Source organism: Hemiscyllium ocellatum, chromosome 10 (assembly GCF_020745735.1).
Source record: "Hemiscyllium ocellatum isolate sHemOce1 chromosome 10, sHemOce1.pat.X.cur, whole genome shotgun sequence".
Classification (NCBI taxonomy): domain Eukaryota; kingdom Metazoa; phylum Chordata; class Chondrichthyes; order Orectolobiformes; family Hemiscylliidae; genus Hemiscyllium; species Hemiscyllium ocellatum.
Window position 1 is genome coordinate 114,563,065 of NC_083410.1, and position 18,900 is coordinate 114,581,964.

The 18,900-nt window shown below is 44.1% G+C and overlaps 1 protein-coding gene across 13 annotated transcripts in view; it reads left to right on the plus strand.

Moving 5' to 3' along the window:
* Window positions 1-18,900, plus strand: part of LOC132819922 (utrophin-like) — a 751,240-nt gene that overhangs the window by 659,460 nt on the left and 72,880 nt on the right. For all 13 annotated transcript variants that reach the window (XM_060831897.1, XM_060831902.1, XM_060831903.1 and 10 more), the window contains one exon: window positions 3,685-3,796. In XM_060831897.1, coding sequence (XP_060687880.1) covers window positions 3,685-3,796 — 112 coding nt within the window. The remainder of the gene's footprint in view (window positions 1-3,684; window positions 3,797-18,900) is intronic.

Sequence of the window (18,900 nt, forward strand, 5' to 3'; positions counted from 1 at the left end):
CTGTTGCTGGGAATATTCAAGCAAGGTTACTTCTGAATAGGCTTGTGTTACCATTGCAAAAGAAAACCTTTCATACTATAAGAAGAAAGTGAATTTGTTGGAGACTGAGCAGATGTGATTTACAATGATAATTCCAGGGGTGAGACATCTCAGTTGTGAAAATTGATTGGCCGAGTTGAGACTGGTTTCCTTGGAGAGGATAAGGCTTAAAAGAGATTATTCTAAGCTTTCAAAATCATTACAGGTCTGGACAGAGTAGACAAGGGAAACTTGTCTAGGATCCACCCCAACATTCAGACAACACAACTTTATCCAAGAAGAACCCCAGTACCAACAGTACAGGGAGAATGTGCAAACTTCACATAGACAGTTGCCTGAGGCTGGAATTGAACCCGGGTCTCTGGTGCTGTGAGGCAGCAGTGCTAACCACTGTGCCACCGTACCACCCAAAGTTAATGCTTTGCAGTTTTATTTCTTCAGACTTGTGTGTGTCTCTGTGTGTATGTGTGTGTTAGTTTCTTAGAAGGTTAGAAATACAAATTCGTGTATAATCAAACTGTTTTTCAGAAAGTTTTGCATCTTTGTTTAAGTAAGTTTATTTTGATGAGCTAGTTAGTAGTTGTTGACTGAAGAAACCTGACAGATCTGTTCTTAATGTTAAGCTGATACAGTCTGAGAATTATATAATTGACCGTATCACCGTCTTGGTTAAATGCAAAGTTTGATATGACCAGTGGAGAATGGGATTAGAAAAGGAAACAGTGCATTCCTCTTGGCCGGAGCATAATTCAGTTGATTGGGGCCTATCATATTGTTGGATGTCACCGTAGACAAGGTAGTGGATAGGAGGTCTTCAAAAGCAAGCAGCGTATTTGGCAGACTGTCCAAACAAGTGTGGAGCAACACAAGCCCAAAGCGCGGACCACATTGAAAACATGCAAAGCAGTAGTCCTCACAAACCTTCTGTATGGTGCTGAGTCATGGGTCATGTCTGGTCATCATGCATGTCTTCTAGAGCGTTTTCATCAGGATTACGTCCTCAAGATCCAGTGATAGAGCCACATCACGAACCTTGTAGTCCTGGAAACATCACCAACATCGAGCAGTGTTGTGCAGGTTGTGCTACTGGATGGAGGACAGTCACCTGCTCAAGGTCACATTATACAGAGAGCTGATGACTGGTAAATGGAACAAGAGCCCATACAAACCTTTCAAGGACTCCCTGAAAATGGCCCCTTTTGTGTGACACACCGACCATTGCCAGTGGTACATGCAGGCCATAGGTCGTGACGCCTGGAGATGCTATTATCAAGAACGCAACAGAGACCTTAGTAACTAAAGAAAGAGACTGCAGGAAAGACAAAAGAAAAGGGATAGATCCAGTTGCCCCCAGCAGAGGCTATAATTACATCTTCACCTACATCCACAGTGGGAGAATCTGCCAATTTTGGATGAACCAGCCACCAATAGGTCTGCAACTAATGAATACCTTCCGGGCCTATTCATCCAATGATAAGCACCAAGAATAAATAGCTTTTTTTCCTTTATTTGTAAGCTTGATCATAGAGTCATAGAGATGTACAGCATGGAAACAGACCCTTCGGTCCAACCCATCCATGCCGACCAGATATTCCAACCCAATCTAGTCTCACCTGCCAGCACCCGGCCCATATTCCTCCAAACCTTTCCTATTCATATACCCATCCAAATGCCTCTTAAATGTTGCAATTGTATCAGCCTCCACCACATCCTCTGGCAGCTCATTCCATACACGTACCACCCTCTATGTGAAAAAGTTGCCCCTTAGGGTTCTTTTATATCTTTCCCCTCTCACCCTAAACCTATGCCCTCTAGTTCTGGACTCACCGACCCCAGGGAAAAGACTTTGCCTATTTATCCTATCTATGCCCCTCATAATTTTGGAAAAGAACCTTCCTTTTAGATTAGGTTAGATTACTTAGTGTGGAAACAGGCCCTTCGGCCCAACAAGTCCATACTGACCCGCCGAAGCACAACCCACCCATAGCCCTACATTTACCCCTTCACCTAACAACTCGGGCAATTTAGCATGGCCAATTCACCTGACCTGCACATCTTTGGACTGTGAGAGGAAACCGGAGCACCCGGAGGAAACCCACGCAGACATGGGGAGAATGTGCAAACTCCACACAGTCAGTCGCCTGACATTGTTTTATAAAGGTAACATGTGTTGGTTCCTGAGGCCAGTTAACCTCTACAATTCTACTGCACTGCTGCTTCCAGATCTATTTCTTTATTTACCATCCCCTCAATGTTTCCTATTGCAAGTGCACTATTAGTCTATATTTGGTTAGCATGTTGTTCAGAAAAGTGATCCCTTTCATCCCTTTAACTTCCAAATTATATTTGTACCTTATATAAACTGATATTCTGTGTGAATTTATTTATTGCCTATTCTGGAATAGTTTGTAATTGACATTGAGGTCACTGTTGCCAATGCTATTTGTATTAGGATTTCTGTTCTTAAACCACTTTGGTGCATTATTTAATATTGCCTTGGACATCTCCAAAGATTTTAACAGAGCCTGCTGTTTGTACCTTTGTGCTAGTTTCCAAATACATTATATTCATGGCTATTTAGTTTCTGTTCATATATTTGAGAGCCCTAACTGCTTGCTCAGTCTCAGATTTGCCTTAGTGACAGGAATTCTGAAGGTATTGTCCTTCATCTTGCACCATCTCATCACATTAATGACCTCCATTCTGTACTCAGTTCTGACTATTCATCTATTGACAATTTCATACTGCATTGATCAAGTCCTTTGATGTTAGAACTGTCCATTAATCCAACATCTATTTTTTGTGCCATCTCGATAATTTTTTTTATTCTTGCAAAGGCTGTGGGTTTCCCTGGTGAGGTCAGCATTTATTACATTTCACAAATTGCTGTTGTACTGAGTGGATTGCATGGTCATATCCAAGGGCAGTTAAAAACCACCCACACTGTTATGGGTTTGCAGTCACATCTAGATCAGATGGGATAAGGATAATAGAATACTTCGCAAAAGGACATTAGTGAATCAGATGGGCTTTTACAACGATCGATGGTAGTTTTGTGATAGCATTACTGGAAATAGTTTCCAGTTACAGATTTTTTTAAGAATTGAGTTTACATTTGACCAGCCACCTTCAGTTTGGTTCCATAGGTCAGTGCAATATTGGACATGAATCCACCTTCTCCAGAGCAATAGCCTGGGTCTCTGGATTTCTAGCTCAATTTCCCTGGGAAAAGTCTCTGGCTGTTGACTTGATCCCACTCATTATCTTGTATACCTCGATCAGGTCTCCTCTCTTCCTCCTTCTCTCTAGCTCAATGATATTACCACCATACCACCATCTCTGTGCCATTATTACATATTATTTCTGGTTTTTTTCCCCTCTTTTCCTGGAGAACTTTCCTTCTGCTGTGTTAGGTGAAAATGGAATATCCCTTTATTCCTGCCTTTACAGCTTCATCAAAAGTATGACTGTCCTTGCATTTGTCCCTCAGCTTTTCTCTCCAAACAATTGTCAGTTCCTTTAAAATAAAAATTTGCATAACTTAACCATTTAACTTTTGTTCCTTCACTGGAACAAAAATATTCAAATAAATAAACATTTAAACAAAAACGAACATTTCTGTTACTCCTTGTTCTTCCTTTACAGGTACCGCAGCCTCAAACACTTCAACTATGATATCTGCCAAAGCTGTTTCTTTTCAGGACGCACAGCAAAGGGACACAAGTTGCATTACCCAATGGTGGAGTACTGCACTCCCGTGAGTAATATACTATTTCACTCAATAGAATTGTTCCAATCTTGTGGATCGATTACTGTGTGAAACTTAGGGGTTTAGAGGGTTGTGCATGAATGGAATGAGCTGTAAGTGGTGGAGGCTGGCAGCATTTAAAAGGCATCTGGATAGTTATATGAGGAGGAAGCATTTCGAGGGATATGGGCCAAATGCTGGCAAATGGGACAAGATTAGGTTAGGATATCTGGTCGGCATAGATGAGTTGGAGCAAAGGGCCTGTTTTCATGTTGTACATCTCTATAACTCTAAGTAGAAAAATGGATAAAAATGTTTCTATAATATAGCACCTCTATGAAGTAACCATCTGTAATGTATGATAAAGGCCAGCGAGAAGTACTGATTGAGTATGAGGTGTCATTTCCAAAGCAGTCCCTTTAGTTCAGGTCAGCAGTTTTCTGTAATCCTTCAGTTTTCTTTTTAGAGCTTGGATACATTCCCAAAGCCCAACTAATTTCTAACATTTCACTAAAGCGTCCAATCCTCATGTGTGACCGGCATGGTCAATTTCAGTTGGCTGTTTGAGAACAAAGGCAACACAATCAATTGCTTAAACAAGATATTAAAAAAAGAGTGAAATAGGCATGTTCCTTCCAAACTGATGACTTGTACCACTTGAAGGGCAAGAGCAACAGAGGCACGTAACCTTGAGTGTTTTCTTGACTTGAAACATTGTCAGCCTATTCCTTTACAATTGCAAGGTCAAAATCTTGGAACTGACTTCAGGACTACACTGATTTAAGAAGGCAACTCACCATCACCTTAGAACATAGAACATTACAGCTCTGTGCAGGCTCTTCAGCCCTCGATATCACATTGATCTATGGAACCAATCTGAAGCCCATCTAACCAACACTATTCCATTTTCATCCATATGCCTATCCAATGACCATTTAAATGCCCTTAAAGTTGGCGAGTGTACTACTGTTGCAGGGCATTCGATGCCCCTATTACTCTCTGAGTGAAGAAACTACCTCTGTCATCTGTCCTATATCTATTACCCCTCAATTTAAAGCTATGTCCCTCGTGCTAGCCATCTCCATCTGAGATTGAAAAATGTGGTGCTGGAAAAACATAGCATTCATAAGCCCTGAAGAAGGGCTTATGTCTGAAATGTTGATTCTCCTGCTCCTCGGATGCTGCTTGGCCTGCTATGTTTTTCCTGCACCACATTTTTCAACTCTGGTACTCCAGCATCTGCAGTCCTCACTTTCTCCTAGTTGATCTCCATCTGAGGAAAAAGACTCTCACCCTAGCTAACCCTCTGATTATCTTATATGTCTCAACGAAGTCACCTCTCAACCTTCTTTTCTCTGATGAAAACAGCCTCAAGTCCCTCAGCTTTTCCTCATAAGACCTTCCCTCCGTTCCAGGTAACATCTGTAAATATATATATAAAAGGCTTACCGGCAGAATGGATTCTGACTGAGTGGGCATGCCCTCGGTGCTCGGAGGTCACGTGGTCCTCTGATGCCTGCGCAGAGGATGGCCACGTGATGCTCCGAGGCGCGGTCACGTGGTCTCCCTGTTTCGCGCTCCGGAAGGGTGCCGTAAGGTCATGTGATCGGCCATTTCGCGCCCCGGAAGTATGCGAGTCTGCCGTTTTGCGCCCGAACGGAGGCCACGTGGTGTTCCTTTGTCTCAGAAAAGGGAAGGTCACGTGGGATCGGACATCCGGGAATGCGAAGAGGCGGGGAATGGAGTCAGAGCAACGGCCAATTAGAAGACAATTTCACTTGTGTGATGGTATGATGTCTTCCATGGTATAAAAGACTGGGTCAGAGACAGATATACGTCTTTTGTCTTTGTGAACTAACTTACTTAGTAGTTTGTCAGGGACAGAAAGGTTTAGACCCAGAGCTCTGTATACTTTATCCACTTACTGATAGAATAAAACTAAAAGTGTAAGATTAAATATCTTTTCTTATTGCTTTATATAAAGAGCACGCAGGACTTGGCTCACACATAAAAGAAAATAAGTTTGTAGATTGAGCCTAAAGTCCATCACATCCTGGTAAATCTCCTCTGAATCCTTTTCCAAAGCTTCCAAATTCTTTCTATAATGCAGTCACCAGAACTGTCCACAATACTCCAAGTGTGGCCGCACCAGAGTTTTGTACAGCTGCAACTTGAAACGTAATCCCTCAACCCATAAAAGCTAACACACCATATGCCTTCTTAACAACCCTACCAACCTGAGTGGCAACTTTCAGGCATCTGTGTACATGGACACAAATCTCTCTGCTCATCTACACTACCAAGAATCTTATCATTAGCCCAGTACTCTTTATTCTTGTTGCTCCTTCCAAAGTGAATCACCTCACACTTTTCTGCATTAAACTCCATTTGCAACTTCTCAGCCTAGCTCTGCAGCTGATTTATGTCTCTCTGTAACGTGCAATATCATTTGGCGCTATTCACAACTCCACAGATCTTAGTGTCGTCCGCAAATTTACTAACCAATCCTTCTACACCCTCATTCAGGTCATTTATAAAAGCGACAAACAGCAGTGGCCCCAAAACAGATCTTTGCGGTACACCGCTAGTAACTGAACTCCAGACTAAACATTCCCCATTAACCACCATCCTCTGTCTTCTTTCAGCTAGTCAATTTCTCGTCCAAACTGCAAAATCACCATCAATCCCATGTCTCTATATTTTGTGCAATAGCCTACCATGGGGAACCTTATCAAAAGCCTTACTGAAATCTATGTACACCACATCAACTGCTCTACTCTCAGCCACCTGTTTGGTCTCCTTCTCAAAGAACTCAATAGGATTTCTGAGGTATGACTTACCCTTCACAAAATGGTGTTGGCTATTATTCCTTTCTGGATGATTATAAATCCCATTTCTTATAACCTTTACCAACACTTTACCCATAACAGAAGTAAGGCTCACTGATCTATAATTACCAGGCTTGTATCTGCTCCCCTCTTGAACAAGGGGACACATTTACTATCCTCCAGTCTTCTGGCACTATTCCTGTAGACAATGGTAACGTAAAGATCAAAATCAAAAGCTCTGCAATCTCCTCCCTGGCTTCCCAGAGAAACCTCGGATAAATCCCATTCAGTCCAGGAAGTTTTCTGGTCCAGGAGATTTGCCTATTCTCACACTTTCCAGAATTGCTAACACCTCCTCCTTATGAACCTCAACCCATCTAGTCCAGTAGCTTATTTCTCAGTAGTGTCCTTGACAACATTGTCTTTTTCCAGTGTGAATACGGACAAAAAATATTCATTTAGCATTCCTCCTATCTCCTCTGACAACACACACAACTTCCTACTACTGTCCTTGATTGGCCCTAATCTTACTGTAGTCATTGTTTTATTCCTGATTTACCTATAGAAAGCCTTAGGCTTTTCCTTGATTCTACCTGCCAACAACTTCTCATGTCCCCTCCTGGCTCCTCTTAGCTCTCTCTTTAGGTCTTTTCTGGCTAACTTGTAACTCTCAAGCACCCTAACTGAGCCTTCACATCTCATCCCAACTTTGGCCGCCTTCTTCCTCTTAACAACAGATTCAACTTCTTGAGTAAACCACGGTTCCCTTGCATGACCATTTCCTCCCTGCCTGACAGGGACAATTTAATCAAGGATACGCAGTTGCTGTGCCTTGAATAAATTCCACGTTTCAATTATGCCCATCCTACACATCCTAAATCTTGCCTAATCCCATCATAATTACTTTTCCCCCAGCTATAACTCTGTTCCATACTGTACACTTCTATGACAGTCGGTGGTACTCAATATGAAGGCAGGACTTTCTCTCCAAGAGGATTTTGTGGTGGTCACTCTTCCTGATGCTGTCATGGTCAGAGGCATCTGCCTCAAACAGATTGAGGAAGAGGAGGTCAAGTACACTAATAGTAAGAAGGACTTTGCAAGGTTTACAGGATCATTATTTCCTGTGCCTAGGTCGATGTAGGGTGGTCTGTTTAATTTTGTTATTTTATTGAGATTTCATGGTGACTATTGCAACTGAATGGCTTGCTGGGCTTTGTCAGAGGACAGTTGAGAGTTATTGCTGTGGCTTGGACTCATGTAAGCCAGACCAGGTAGGGATGGCAGATTTCCTTCCCTGAACTGTTTGTGAACCAGATGGGTTTTCTCAGCCATCAGTAGTGGTGGACTCTTAATTCCAGATATTTATTGAATTCAAATTCCACCATCTCCTGGGTCTCCAGAACAGGAATTCCATTTCTGGATTAATAGTGAAATAACTGTGGCCAGCCTGCTTAGAGTCAGTGGTGGACTGAGGAAATTCTAAATCTATTAATTTTTTTTATTGAACTCTCCAGAAAAATACAAATAATCAACAGTGAACAATAAAAATAGCAATACACGGGAAGGAGAGGGGTGTTGGGGGGAAGATGTGTACCGCACCAAACCCCACCTAACTTAGCAAAGAGGAAACAGTAGACGCAAAAAACAGTCTAATGAACCAAGTGATAGGACATTACACAGACACCCCTGGTAAACCAGTAAACGCTCAACCCTCCCACCAATGGTCCACTAAAAGGTAGCCTGCTCCTTCCGACTCTCAATCCACCTTTTCGGAGCTTCCAGCCATCTCTAGGACATCCCGTCCCATTACCGCCCCGGAACAGTGGCAATCAGGATGGCGTACCCACCTTCCCGGTCCACCCCTCAGTGTGCTGTCTGCACTGGTGCGCCTCGCACTCAGCCAAGGCCCACCCCAGTGCACTGTAGGACAGCTTGTCCCATTCCCACCCGAGGATGACGACATTCAGGACGGCCTACCCACTTTCCAGCTCTCAGGGTGGCCTACTCACCATCCAACTCGTGGGATGTCCTACCCAATCTCAGGCTCTCAGGGTGACAGCTTTCTTCCCAACTTACTCACCGTCCGGCTCACAGTAAGGCCTGCCAAATCCAGGGACACACAAGACAGTGCCGATGATAAACCTGAGCATTAAAAAAAAAGTCCACTCCAGAATGCATCAAATGCACACCTCACAGCACACACAGGTATTCAGTCTCTACTGAGGCCCAGGCCCACTCAGAGACACAGTGAAGGTGCAGTTGACTCATGGGCTCAGTCCAAACAGCAAAGTGCAAATCTTAAGAACAATTGTGCAAGGGTCGAGCTCAGCCACCAAACCATCATAGTCCTTGCTCAAGAAACAAATACAGTGTAAAAACGATATACACATAAGAGTACACTGCAAACTGCAAGGGGCAGAGTCCACTGACACAGGGGCTGCTCCCAGAGTATGCCATCCAATCTAGAATCCGCTTCCCAAACCTAAACCTGCCTTTGAAGGCAGAGTTTGCTCCTGATGGCTGGTCGTCTTCCCATCGGCAGGGTGCACACGCAGGCTCAGCTCCCCAACAAGATCCAGTCCACTTAAACCAGTACAATACATTTCCGGGACCTAGCCTCCAGAAAATGAACCAGCCTACTCAATGGGGTCAGGTCCACCATGGAGATTCAGGCCATGTACAGGAATCAAAGCAAGGTAGGTAAGTTCAATCCAAACAGCTGATCGTGGAACAAAGAGTAAATCCCATTACCAAATTGCCTTTTCCATCCCACACCTTCTCCAATATAACAATATGCTGGTTGCAACTAGCCAGCTGAAAAGCCAGTTCCCCAGGAAAATATAATTTTTAATATAATTCCCCACACTACCGTCTAACAGCAGCAGAGCTTATATTATCCCCAGCACCCATGATGTGTGCGCACACAGGAGAGAGACAGTGAATCTCCAGTTTACATGTTTCCTTTTTTTGTATTTTATTAAACAATATAGTTTACAAAACATTAACAGCTATATACAGAAAAACAGCAATTTTACAAGGTCGAGGAGCAGCAAAACCAGAGCCCCTAACTTACCATTCAACCAGTTTTCAGGAAATGAGGACAGACCTCAAATCCCACTTTCAATCACAAAATAGTAACAAATGCATAAGACAGTCCAATTACATTTAAAAAGTGTATAAAATGCAGACCTTCTCCGCCCCCCCCCCCCCCCCCCCCCCCCCCCCCCCACTGGCCATGCAGCAAACCACCAATCCTTCCCACCTTCCAGCCACTAAGGCAGCCCGCCCTTATGCCCCATCCAGTTCTCCGTCCGCCCTTACACACCTTCTGACCACCTCTAGGACAGCCTATCCTGCTTCCCCAAACCCACCCCATCCCGGATGACACAGCGGTCAGGACGGTCTACCCACCTTCTGGCTTCCCTAACCACCCTTCGCACCTTCCAGCCACCTCTAAGATAGCCCACGTAGTTATCTGCCCAGGGTGACAGCGCTGAGGACAGCCTACCTGCCATCTAGCTCAGTCTGCCCCTAAGCACCATCATCTGGCTCTCACCCTCCGATGTGCCATCCAGCTTGTGGAAATGCCCTGACACACCTTCCGGCCACCTCTAGAACAACCCATCCCCTTTCCTGGGAAGGCAACGCGCAGGGCAGCCCACAAGCCTTCCGGATCTCAGCCTGCCCCTGCGCACCTTCTGGCTCTCAGCCACTCTGACACCTTCCGACGACCTCTCGGACAGCCCATCCCAATTACCCTGTCTCAGGACAACAACCTACCCACCATGTGGCTCTGGGGGTGACTGGCATCAGGACGTCCTACCCACCCTCCGGCTTTTGGGACAGCCTACCCACCCTCTGGCTCTCAGGGTGACAGCTTTTGGGATGACCTGTGAGCCTCCCAGCAGGTGATAAACCCAACAAGTAACAAGACAGAGTCCCTGATCGAACAGTTCATTACAATAAAACGTTCTCTTCAAAATTTAAGACTCCAGTATGCAAAGAAGTGCGCTGTCAGAAATGAAGTTCACTCCAAACTGCAGAGTCTATTGCTAAAAACAGAGTCCACAACCAAGGGCACAGTCCACTCCTGAAGGCAGCAAATGCATGCCCCACAGCACACAGGTGTTAAGACTTCATAGGGGCCTGGCCCATTCATAGAGAATCAGGCCCACCTACAGGAACTCAGTACATTGTAAAGGTGCAGTTAACTCACACGGATTTGGTCTGCTCCCGAAGGCGGGGTTGACTCCCAGACTCCAGAATGCAGCAAGTGCTCATCTCTCAGCTCACACAAAGGTGTTCAGTCTTTACAGAAGCCTAGTCCTAGGGCCAGGCCTACCCACAGGAACAGCTTGTCTGGTAAGATATACTTTCTCACAAGGGCTCAGTCCAAACACCAAAAAACAGCAAAGACACATACAAAAAAAATCTTACCCCTCTCACCCTAAACCTACACCCTTTAGTTCTGGAATCCCTAACCCTAGGGGAAAAATCTTTGTCTATTTATCCTATCCAGGCCTCTCATAATTTTGTAAACCTCTATAAGGTCTCCTCTCAGCCTTCGACGCTCCAGGAAAACCAGCCCCAGCCTGTTCAGCCTCTCCCTATAGCTCAAATCCTCCAGCCCTGGTAACATCCTTGTAAATCATTTCTGAACCCTTTCAAGTTTCACATCTTTCCGATAGGAAGGAGACTAGAATTGCACGCAATATTCCATCAGCGGTCTAACCAATGTTCTATACAACTGCAAAATGACCTCCCAACTCCTGTACTCAATACTCTGACCAATAAAGATTTGCATACCAAACGCCGCCTTCTCTATCCTATCTACCTGTGACTCCACTTTCAAGGAGCTATGAACCTGCACTTCAAGGTCTCTTTGTTCAGCAACACTCCCTAGGACCTTACCATTAATTGTATAAGTCCTGCACAGATTTGCTTTCCCACCTCGCATTTATCTGAATTAAACTCCAACTGCCACTTCTCAGTCCATTGGCCCATCTGATCAAGATCATATTGTACTCTGAGGTAATCTTTTTTTTGCTGTCCAATACACCTCCAATTTTGGTGTCATCTGCAAACTTACTAACTATACCTCTTATGCTCACATCCAAATCATTTATATAACTGAAATAGTACTCTGCATATGGAGAAGAAAGTCTGAGGTGGGGTTCTTCATTCATCTTTTGTCTTGTTTTAATAAAATGGGTGATAATGCAGACTTTGTTTTAATCCTTCCAAGGATTTCAGCATTGCTAGCTTTTGAGTGGATAGGTTGAACCACGTTCTTGAACCATTGCAGTCTATCTGGTGGAGTATACTCGCAAGGTGGTTACGAAATAAGTTCCAGGATTTTGACCAGATGACACAGTTGCAAGTCAGAATGATGTGAGCCTTAAAAAAGAGCTTGCAGTGGTCTTATTGCAATACATTTGTAGCCTTTCACCTTTGAGGTGACAGGTTTGGAAGATGCTGTCAAAGATGGCATGGCAACTTCCTACAGTGCACCTTGTACTTGGTACCACAGTATATTGATAGTGCAGGGAGTGTGTTCAAGATGGTGAATGAGGTGGAGTATAGATCAAATAGGGTGCTTAGTCCTCAATGTGTTGAACTTCTTGAGTATTGTTGGAGCATCACTCGTCTAGACAAGTTTGAGTATTCCAGCACAATCCTGACTTGCACCTTATCGATGGTTGACAGAGTTTGAGAATCCTGAGGTGAGTAATTTACACAGTGTTCCCTGCATAATAACCTTAACCCTATCAGTAATAAGAAGTGATATACAGTTGGAAAGTGTAGAATCTGTGAGGGTAGAGTAGAAGAACTGCAAAGGGAAAAAGACCCTGATGTGAGTTATGTTCAGGGCTACTAGCAGTAGTCAGGATTTGGGATAGACAATAAATCAGGAGATTAAAAAAAAATGCAAGAAAGGCACTGTTACTATAATCATAGAGGGTTTCAGTATGTAAATGGACTGAGAAAATTGGGTTGGTAGCAGATCCCAAGAAAAGGAATTTGTGGAATGTCTGCAGGATGCTTTTTGGAGCAGCTTATAGAAGAGCCCACTATGGAACAGGCAATTCCAGATTCAGTGATGTATAATGAGGCAGATTTGATTAGGGAGCTTAGGGTAAAGATGTCCCTGGGGGCCAGTGATCATAATATGATAGAATTCACCTTGCAATTTGAGGAGAGAAGCTGGAATCAGATGTAACGGTATTACAATTGAGTGAGGGTAAGATGTAAAGGAGGAGCTGGCCAGAGTGGGTTGGAAGGGGAGTCTATCAGGGAAGATGGTAAAGCAGCAATGGCAGGGCCTTCCAGGGGTAATTCAGGAGGAACAGCAGAAATTCATTTCAAAGAAGAAGAAACATACTAAGGGAAGGACAGGGCAACCATGCCTAACAATGTAAGTCAGGACAGCATAAAAGCAAAAGGGAAAGCGTGATGTGGTGAAAATTAATGGGAAGCCTTTAAAAACCCAGCAGAGGACAACTAAAAAATCAACAAGGGGGAAGAAGATGAAGTATGAGGGCAAGCTAACTAATAATATAAAAGAAGATAGCAAGAGTTTTGTTTCAAGGTATAAGAAGTGAGAGAGAGAGACAAGAGTGGATATTGAATTGCTGGAAATTAAGGCTGAAAAAGCAGTATGAGGAATGAAGAAATGGAAGAAGAATTAAATAGGTACTTTGTATCAGCCTTCATGGTGGATAACACCAATAGCATATCATAACTTTAAGAGAGTCGGGGCAGTAGTGAATGCAGTGGTCATGACTAATGAGAAGATGCGGGAAAAGCTAAAAGGTTTGAAAAGTGGATAAATCACCTGTAACAGATGGACTACACCCTGAGTTTTGAAGAGATAGCTGAGAAATTGTGAAGCATTGCTGGTGATCTTTGAGGAGTCACTGGAGTCAGGGAGGGTCCCAGAGAATTGAAAAACAGCTAATGTAACATCTCTATTTAAGAAAGGAGAGAGGCAGAAGGAGGGAAATTACAGGCCAGTTAACCTAACCTCAGTCATTGGTAAGATTTTAGTGTCCATTATTAAGGATGAGATTGCAGAGTCCTGGCAAGTGCATGGCAAAATAGGTTTGAATCAGCATAGTTTCGTCAAGGGGAGGTCATGCCTGATAAATCTGTTAGAATTCTTTGAGTAGGAAGTGAGCAAGTTAGACAAAAGGGAGCTACTGAATGTGATGTCTGCATTTCAGGAACACCTTTGAGAAAGTGCCACTCAGGAGGCTGCTGAATAAAATGGGCCCATGGTGTTATGGGTAAGGCACTGGATAGAGCATTGCCTGACTTGCAGAAGGCAAAGAATGGGGATAAAGGGGTCTTTTACTAGCCACTGACTAGTAGAGTCCTACAGGGGCTCAGTATTGGGACCACAATTATTCATGTTATATATTAACAATCTGGATGAAGGAACTGAGAGGCATTGTTGCTATGTTTGCAGATGACACAACCTAGGTGGAGGGATAGATGGTGTTGAGAAAGCAGAGAGGCCGCAAAAAGACTCAGACAAGCTGGGAGAGTGGGCAAAGAAGTGGCAGATGGAATGCAATGTGGGACACTGCGAAGTTGAATTGAATTGTATTTATTGTCACGTGTACCGAGGCACAGTGAAAATCTTTGCCTTGTGAGCAATACAGGCAGATTGATTAGTTAAACAAGTTACTTAGTAGTAAAAGAAGAGGTGTGGAGTATTTTCTCGATGGGGAAAGGCTCGGAAATCTGAAGCACAATGGGACTTCGAAGTCCTGGTTCAGGATTCTCCAGGTTAACATGCAGGTTCAGTTGACAGTTAGGAATGTGATGCTAGCATTGATTTCAAGAGGGCTAGACAATAGGTGCAAGGGTAGGCCATTCTGCCCTTCGAGCCTACACCATCATTCAACATGATCATGGCTGATTGTCCTTAATCAGTATCCTGTTCCTGCCTATCTCCATAATCCTTGATTCCACAATCCTTAAGAGATCTATCCAACTCTTTCTTAAATGAATCCAGAGACTGGGCCTTCATTGCCCTCTGGGGCAGAGCATTCCACACAGCCACCACTCTCTGGGTGAAGAAGTTTCTCCTCATCTCTGTCCTAAATGGTCTACCCCGTATTTTTAAGCTGTGTCCTCTGGTTCGGCACTCACCCATCAGCGGAAACATGTTTCCTGCCTCCAGAGTGTCCAATCCTTTAATAATCTTATATGTCTCAATCAGATCCCCTCTCAGTCTTCTAAACTCAAGGATATACAAGCCCAGTCGCTCCAGTCTTTCAGCATAAGGTAATCCCGCAATTCCAGGAATTGACCTCATGAACCTACGTTGCACTCCCTCAATAGCCAGAATATCTTTCCTCAAATTTGGAGACCAGAACTGCACACAGTACTCCAGGTGTGGTCTCAACAGGGCCCTGTACAGCTGCAGAAGAACCTCTTTGCTTCTATACTCAATCCCTCTTGTTATGAAGGCCAGCATGCTATTAGTCTTCTTCACTTCCTGCTGTACCTGCATGCTTACCTTCATTGACTGGTGTACAAGAACCTGAAGAAGCCTTTCCTGAAGAAGGGCTTATGTCCGAAACATCAGACCTCCTGTTCCTTGGATGCTGCCTGACCTGCTGCGCTTTTCCAGCAACACATTTTCAGCTCTGGTTTATAAGAACACCCAGATCTCTCTGTACTGCTCCTTTACCTAAATTGATTCCATTTAGGTAGTAATCTGCCTTCCTGTTCTTGCCACCAAAGTGGATAACCATACATTTATCCACATCTGCCATGCATCTGACCACTCACCTAACTTGTCCAGGTCACCCTGTAATCTCCTAACATCCTCTTCACATTTCACCCTGCCACCCAGCTTAGTATCATCAGCAAATTTGCTAATGTTATTGCTAATACCATCTTCTATATCATTAACATATATTGTAAAAAGCTACGGTCCCAGTACTGATCCCTGCGGTACCCTACTGATCACTGCCTGCCATTCCGAAATGGAGCTGTTTATCACTACCCTTTGTTTCCTATCAGCCAACCAACTTTCAATCCAAGTTAGTACTTTGCCCCCATTACCATGCGCCTAATTTTGCTCACTAACCTCCTATGTGGGACTTTATCAAAAGCTTTCTGAAAGTCCAGGTACACTACATCTACTGGATCTCCCTCATCCATCTTCAGAGTTACATCCTCAAAAAATTCCAGAAGGTTAGTCAAGCATGATTTCCCCTTCATAAATCCATGCTGATTCTGACCTATCCTGTTACTACTATCCAGATGTGTCGTAATTTCATCCTTTATAATACACTCCAGCATCTTTCCTACTACTGAGATCAGACTAACTGGTCTATAATTTCCTGTTTTCTCTCTCCCACCTTTCTTAAAAAGTGGTACAACGTTAGCCACCCTCCAATCCGCAGGAACTGATCCCGAATCTATCGAACTCTGGAAAATAATCGCCAACGCATCCACGATTTCTCGAGCCACGTCCTTCAGTACCCTGGGATATAGACCATCAGGCCCCGGGAACTTATCAACCTTCAGACCTAACAGTCTCTCCAACACCAATTCCTGGCAAATATAAATTCCCTTAAGTTCAGGTCCTTCAGCCACTGTTACCTCAGGGAGATTGCATGTGTCTTCCCCAGTGAACACAGATCTGAAGTACCAATTCAATCTTCTGCCATTTCTTTGTTCCCCGTAATATATTCCCCTGTTTCTGTCTTCATGGGCCCAATTTTAGTCTTAACAATTTTTTTGCCTTTCACATATCTAAAAAACTTTTACTTTCCTCCTTTATATTATTGGCCAGTTTACCTTTGTACCTCATTTTTTCTCTGCGTATTTCCTTCGTAGTAATCCTCTGTTGTTGTTTAAAAGCTTCCCAGTCCTCCGTTTTCTCACTTATCTTTGCTATGTCATACTTTTTCTCTTTTAACTTTATACGTTTGCTAACTTCCCTCGTCAGCCACGGCCACCCATGCCTCCTCCTAGGATCTTTCTTCCTTTTTGGAATTAACTGATCCTGCAACTTCTGCATTATACACAAAAATATCCGCCATTGTTCCTCCACGGTCATCCCTGCTAAAGTATTGCACCATTGAACTTTGGCCAGCTCCTCCCTCATAGCTCCATAGTTCCCTTTATTCAACAGAAATATTGTCACTTTCGATTGTACCCTCTCCCTCTCAAATTGCAGATTGAAGTTTATTGTATTATGGTCACTACTTCCCAATGGCTTCTTCACTTCGAGGTCCCTGACCAATTCTGGTTCTTTGCACAATACCAGATCCAGAATTGCCTTCTCCCTGGTCAGCTCCAGCACCAGCTGTTCTAAGAATCCATCTCTGAGGCACTCCACAAAGTCTCTTTTTTGGGTCCAATACCATCCTGATTCTCCCAGTCTACCTGCATGTTGAAATCCCCCATAACAACTGTAGTAACATCTTTGCAACAGGCCAATTTCAGCTCCTGATTTAACTTACATCCGACATCCAGACTACTGTTTGGGGGCCTGTAGATAACTCCCAAGAGGGTCTTTTTACCCTTAGTATTTCTCAGCTCTGTCCACACTGACTCTACATCCCCTGATTCTAGGTACCCCCGCGCAAGAGACTGAATATCATCCCTTACCAACATGGCCACCCCACCCCCTCTGTCCATACGATAACACGTGTATCCTTGAATATTCATTTCCCAGGCCCTGTCCACTTGAAGCCACGTCTCAGTTATCCCCACAATATCGTATCTGCCAATTTCCAAAAGAGCCTCAAGCTCATCCATCTTATTTCTAATGCTACCGTCTCTTATGTAGAATTTATGCTTACCACAAAACATACCCCAGTCATCAAAGAATTTAAATCCTTGCTTCCTGCACCAGTTCTCCAGCCACATGTTCAAGTCCATTATCTCCTTGTTTTTGGCCTCACCAGCCCGAGGAACTAGAAGCAAACCAAAGATAACCACCTTGGACGTTCTGCTTTTCAGCCTTCTTCCTAGTTCTCCGAAGTCCCGCTGTAGTATGTTGCTCCTCTTCTTCCCGACATCATTTGTGCCAACATGTACTACCACCTCTGGCTCTTCACCTTCGTCCTTGAGGATTTCCTGCACTCTGTCTGCGATGTCCTTAATCCTGGCACCAAGAAGGCAACACATCATCCTTAAGTCCCGTCTGCTGCCACAAAAACCCCAGTCAGTTCCTCTCACTATGGAGTCCCCTATTACCATGGCTCTGTGCGATGTCTGATTCTTCCGCTCTGTCTCCACGCCAACGTTCGATTGACAGACCTGGCCGCCTCGCGGACTGGCAGTGTTATCCGTCTCTACTGTTTCCAAAAGATTCAACTTGTTCCTGACAGGTACTTCCCCTGGGGTCTCTTGCACCTGTCTCCTCTCTGCCTTCCTCATCGTCTGCTCTCTTCTGGTATGATTGGTGTAATAACCTCGCTGAAGGCCTTGTCCAGAAAGATCTCGTTCTCTCAGATGAGCCGAAGTTCCTCGAGATTTTTCATCAGTGCTGCAATATGCTCTGTTAGTAGCTGAACGTGCACACACTTTCCACACTTATACGAGCCAGACACACCAGAGTCGTTGACTTTCCACATCAAGCATGTAGCACACTGAACCAGCTTGGCTGTCATGTCTTCACCCTCTTCAACTGGGGCAAATCACTTCACTCAACTTCCTTGTCAAAGACTCCCGAGCTAAAGTCTCACTCTTCAATCCACAGGAACTTCCTTGGACCCTCTTTTTGGGGCAAGTCTGTGGACTTTTAATTTAGGTTAGAGGAGGAGGAGGGAAGGAAGCCCTATTTTGTAGGACCTGAGGTCTAGAACACACCACTCAAATAATAATCACTTACCTTCCCGACCGACTTTGTGCTCTGCCTTCACTTCCACCCAGCTCCTGCCACTCTCTGATGCAAAAAAAAATTTGGAATATTGTGAGCAATTTTGGGTCCCATATCTAGGTAAGGTTGTGCTAGCATTGGACGGAGTACAGAGGAGATTTGCAAGAATGGTTTTGGGCATGTAAGCTTGTCATGAGGAGCAGTTGAGGCCTCTGGGTCTGTACTCAATGGAATTTAGAAAGGTGAGTGGAGATCTGATTGAAACTTACAGAATACTAAGAGGCCTAGATAGAGTGGATGTGGAGATGAGGTTTCCATGAGTAGTTAAGACTTCGATCCAATGGTACATCCTCAGAGTTGAAGGATTGACCCTTTAGAACCTAAGATGAGGAATTTCTTCAGCCAGGGAGGAGTGAATCTGTGGAATTCAT